The sequence below is a fragment of the Cystoisospora suis genome (genome assembly GCF_002600585.1).
Source record: "Cystoisospora suis strain Wien I chromosome Unknown contig_1785, whole genome shotgun sequence".
NCBI classification, from domain to species: Eukaryota; Apicomplexa; class Conoidasida; order Eucoccidiorida; family Sarcocystidae; genus Cystoisospora; species Cystoisospora suis.
In genome coordinates, this window is record NW_027154585.1 from 18,957 (window position 1) to 23,036 (window position 4,080).

Below are 4,080 nucleotides of genomic sequence, written 5' to 3' on the forward strand. Positions count from 1 at the left end.
CCCTTTCCCCCCCCCCCAGACTCTCGATCTCCCCCCCTCAATACAACCATGGCTCCTCATCTCCTCTCTCATGCACTAGAGTCTCAAGAGGCGCCTTCGTAGGCATCCCACCAGCCCCGCATTGAAAGGATGGCCCCACCGACACCCAAGCAGAACACGAGGTTCCCCTCTCTCTTCCTCTTCACAACGGTGATACACTTGACTTTCTCGGTTCTTTCTAGATCTTCTTCATCCGTCATCAAAGGCATTCATCTGTATATGTCTGTAGATCGCTCCTACCTGTTGTCGACTTGTCTGGAAGATCTCGAGCATTTGCATTTCTTTCTCGGCGAGTTGAATGAGCTGCTCGATAACGAGGAGTTCGATATTGGCACTTAGGGAGCTGAGCTTGAGCTCGATGAGGTCATACATAGGAGCTTGTCGAGGATCGACTAGAGACCGTTGTACATTAAACCAGAGAAAGACATCTTTTTGTCTGGAGTCTTTAGGAGGTGTATTCTTGAGAATCACAGGAATGTCTCCACGTACAAAGTGATCAAGATGTAGAAGAGAGATCTGAAAGAGAATCGATGCGGTACTATTAGTGAAGAGAAGTAGACGGAAATCTGGTGGAGTTGTGTGCCCCCCTCTACGCTTTCTTCTCTTTCGTTCTTTCTTTCGAGATCCTTGATGCGATTCCCCCCCTGCATCCCCCACACTTGTATAGCCATCGTCACTACTTGAAGAAGAAGTGTCTCCATCATTCTCTCTCATATCTGTATCTGAACCTCCGGCGTCTGATAAATCACTTAACATTCCATGGCGATCATCTCGATCTCTTCGTCGACGTCGTCTTCGCCGCCGATGACGCCTGAACCTTCGCCGTAATTGTTTTGCTTCAAACCCAGGAAGATCAGCCACATGAACGATTCCCTGCATAGGGATCATCACGACCTGCTTTCGCTTCTGTTCGGCAGTTCGTGTTAAGGCTGGGTAAGCCCGCACGATTGCTTCGGTATCCTTAGGAGTCACAGTACCTGTCACTGAGAAGTTCGTCATATGGAGGGCTAGGACCTGTATACATACAGGAATACAAAGAGAGGGAAATCAAGAAGGAATACACAAAAAGATACATACACACAAAGGACGAGGGATTACTCAGATGCAAAGAGGCTTGTAAGAGAAGATAAATAACATCTGTCTGGTGAGAGTGACTGGTGTCAGAGCTTAGCACATAGATACATCAGGAATGCATAGCGCGAGATAGTAAGGGCAGACAGGCACAATGGACCGGCCACCTCAGAGATGGTCTTATCTAAGGAAGAAAATGGAGATATAGATACACACAGGCGAAATCTGAACCTAGGGAAGAATGTCGATACATATATGTATGAATATATATAGATAGTTACAAACAGACGGGAGCTTGATCTCGTCCTGGGGAGGAAGGATGGAAAGTTGGGGAGAGAGAACCCATATCGTAGAATGACAGTACAACAGTCGAACCACAGTCCCAAAAAGAAGAAGACAGATGGATTACCACGTGAAACCAGGTCGAGACCCTCTCTTCTCTCATTCATCTCCCCGCTTAGGCACATCGAGACCGAGACGAAACAGCCGTCGTCCTTCCACATACATACATATACATACAGAGAAGGGGAGTTAGTGTGCTTACCACTTCATTTTGATGAATCCATGTGACTGTGAGTCTTGGGAGTACGAATTCATAGCTGACCCCTAGCCATGGTGGAGGTCTTTGATGGAGATCTTTATTTTTCTTGTGTTTTCTTTTCTTTTTCTTTGAAGCAATACCACCATGACCTCCTGCCGGTGTCCCCCTTAGAACTTCATCTTCATCTGCGTCTTCCTTCCTGCCTTGGTCCCAATCGTCATCATCTACCGGCCCGTTCGTGATCGCAAGTAGACCTAAGATACCTTTCTGCTGCTGTTGAGGTTGTCTCATCGTCAGAAGATCGCCAAACCAAGGGTCGCCTGCATCATAGAGAGGCGAACAGCCATAGCTCCCAACTCGACTCCGTGCTTCTATGAGATCTTCTCCATATCCTGGTGCGGATGCGACCCCCCCGCATAATCCACCACCACCTCCAAACCCCCCGTCATCCCATCCGTATAAACTTTCATGACTCCGGGTTCTCCCGCTATCTCCTCGAGGCCCCCCCACTACTGCAGTGGACCGTAGATACCCAGCCCCGGGAGCATTCGTAGGAGGGAGACCAGAGATCATTCGAGCGTCATCAAGCAAACTTAGCGCACTACCTCCTGGATACACACTCTCCAGTCCTGTTGCTGTAGTACCTCCATCGAAAGGAGGGGGAATTCTTAAACGGACAGCACTTGTTGTGAGAGGTCTCTCTGGAAGTCGATGACTACTTCCCCCGCCTCCTCCACCACTATGAGTTTGATTGAGTTGATCACCGAAGCTAATCAGTCCAGCACGGACTTTGTAAGCCATGCGACGGGTTTCACAAACCATCAAGAGACGAGAACCTGATGACAAAAAAAGACGTTTTGCATGCATGCAGAGGAACAAAACCGTTATTTCCTCGGATGGGAGAAAGAAGGCGAGGAGTGTGATGTTGCCGAGGGGGAGTCACAACCCTCACTCTATCACAGTCCTTCTTCTAATGGGTCGTCATGTTATGGTCATCGCTAATCTCAATCGAAGCAGCGACTCCACCCTAAACTCTATATGGGAGATAAGAGAGAAATAGGCCCCTTACACACCGGCAAAAACAGTGCTGGGGCGAAAAATAAGACACCACGCACCACCCGCATACAGCCAAAGATACCCGAGGAGGGAAAGGAGCTACCAGACAAGCACGAAAGGCAACAGCTAGCTCGGCCTGTGACCCTCAGTTGCTAAGCGCATACATCCACTCCTCAGATGAACTCCGCTCTCAAGAACCCCTCCACGATGATAACCACCACCCTAGACCACCGTCAGCTCTCTAGCTAAAGTGAAGATAAGGCTGTATGTCTCCCTCATGTGCTACGTGTGACAGGGGGGTAACATCTTTAAGTATGCATCACAAGCAAATCTCTCTCTGTAACCGGTGCAACTGCCTCATACATTCCCCTCCCTGTCCTTTCGCCTGGCTCTTTCTCTCGAAGCTATTCTCGGGCAAGGTGCAAGACTGCAGCGTGACTCCGTTTGCTATAGTACGAGTGTGTCTCCTTCTCGCCTGATTCTCCCCTCAAGACTACACTTTGGCAACCCGCAGTCAAGGCACAACGTACCGGTATTCGAGACAATAAGAAACGTCCATAGCTTCTTCCGTTGTAGAGGGGCACCCGCTGGGGCTGGTGGCTGTGTCGGCGCAGTAGGCGCAGCAGAAACAAAGGACGTCACGGTTACTGGTGTCTCCGAGACTCCTGGTCTGAGGTGAAATACAAGGCAACATAGACACATCTATCCAGTCTTTGCTGCTAGATGAAGAAGCTCATCCAGATAATGGACGGAAAACTATGAAGGAGAGCAGGAACACACAGCAGGATACAGACAGACTGCGGTACACCTGACGAAGTATTACCGAGGTAAGGGGTCGATATATACGATGACCCAAGACCTTCAAGACGACAATAGAAGGCTCTCATGACCACCCCAACCACCGACCGATCGCCCCAAAACACGATCATCTGTGTCCAATGGCGAATCCAGGAGGAGTCTCTTCCTTATCTGACTGGTGGCACGAAATAAGGCGAGAAGAGGCAGACGAGGTACCGTTGGACCCCTCAGGGAGGGAGCACATCATCACTATGACATACCTTTGATTCGCAATCTTGACTCTTCTTCTTGGAGTGAGTTCAGGATGGAGATAACCGTCGGCAAAATTATCTCCAGGAGTGTAAGAGGCGGCAAACCCACCAGAAGGACCTGCCGTTGCTGCGACAGCATCGAAGGCTGCTAGAAGGTTTTTATTTCTTTCTCCTATGCCGACATTACTCGTGGGTGTGGCGATCCCAGGAGACGGAGGAGGTGGTAAAATTCCACCTGGATATAAATGAACACCATCTGGTCCAGGTGTTCCTGATGCGACAGATCGAAATGCATTTCTTCCTCCTCCTGCGGTGGCTGTTCCG

At 49.5% G+C, this 4,080-nt stretch overlaps 1 protein-coding gene across 1 annotated transcript in view; it reads right to left on the reverse strand.

Annotated features, from left to right (window-relative positions):
• CSUI_003960 (amine-terminal region of a tm vesicle-mediated sorter) overlaps positions 1–4,080 on the reverse strand; it is a 52,756-nt gene that overhangs the window by 4,953 nt on the left and 43,723 nt on the right. Inside the window, exons 18-21 of the mRNA XM_068064155.1 lie at positions 3,766–3,991; positions 3,238–3,377; positions 1,655–2,487; positions 280–1,053 (exon numbers count right to left, since the gene is read on the reverse strand). Of these exons, the coding sequence (XP_067923871.1) occupies positions 280–1,053; positions 1,655–2,487; positions 3,238–3,377; positions 3,766–3,991 (1,973 nt within the window). The remainder of the gene's footprint in view (positions 1–279; positions 1,054–1,654; positions 2,488–3,237; positions 3,378–3,765; positions 3,992–4,080) is intronic.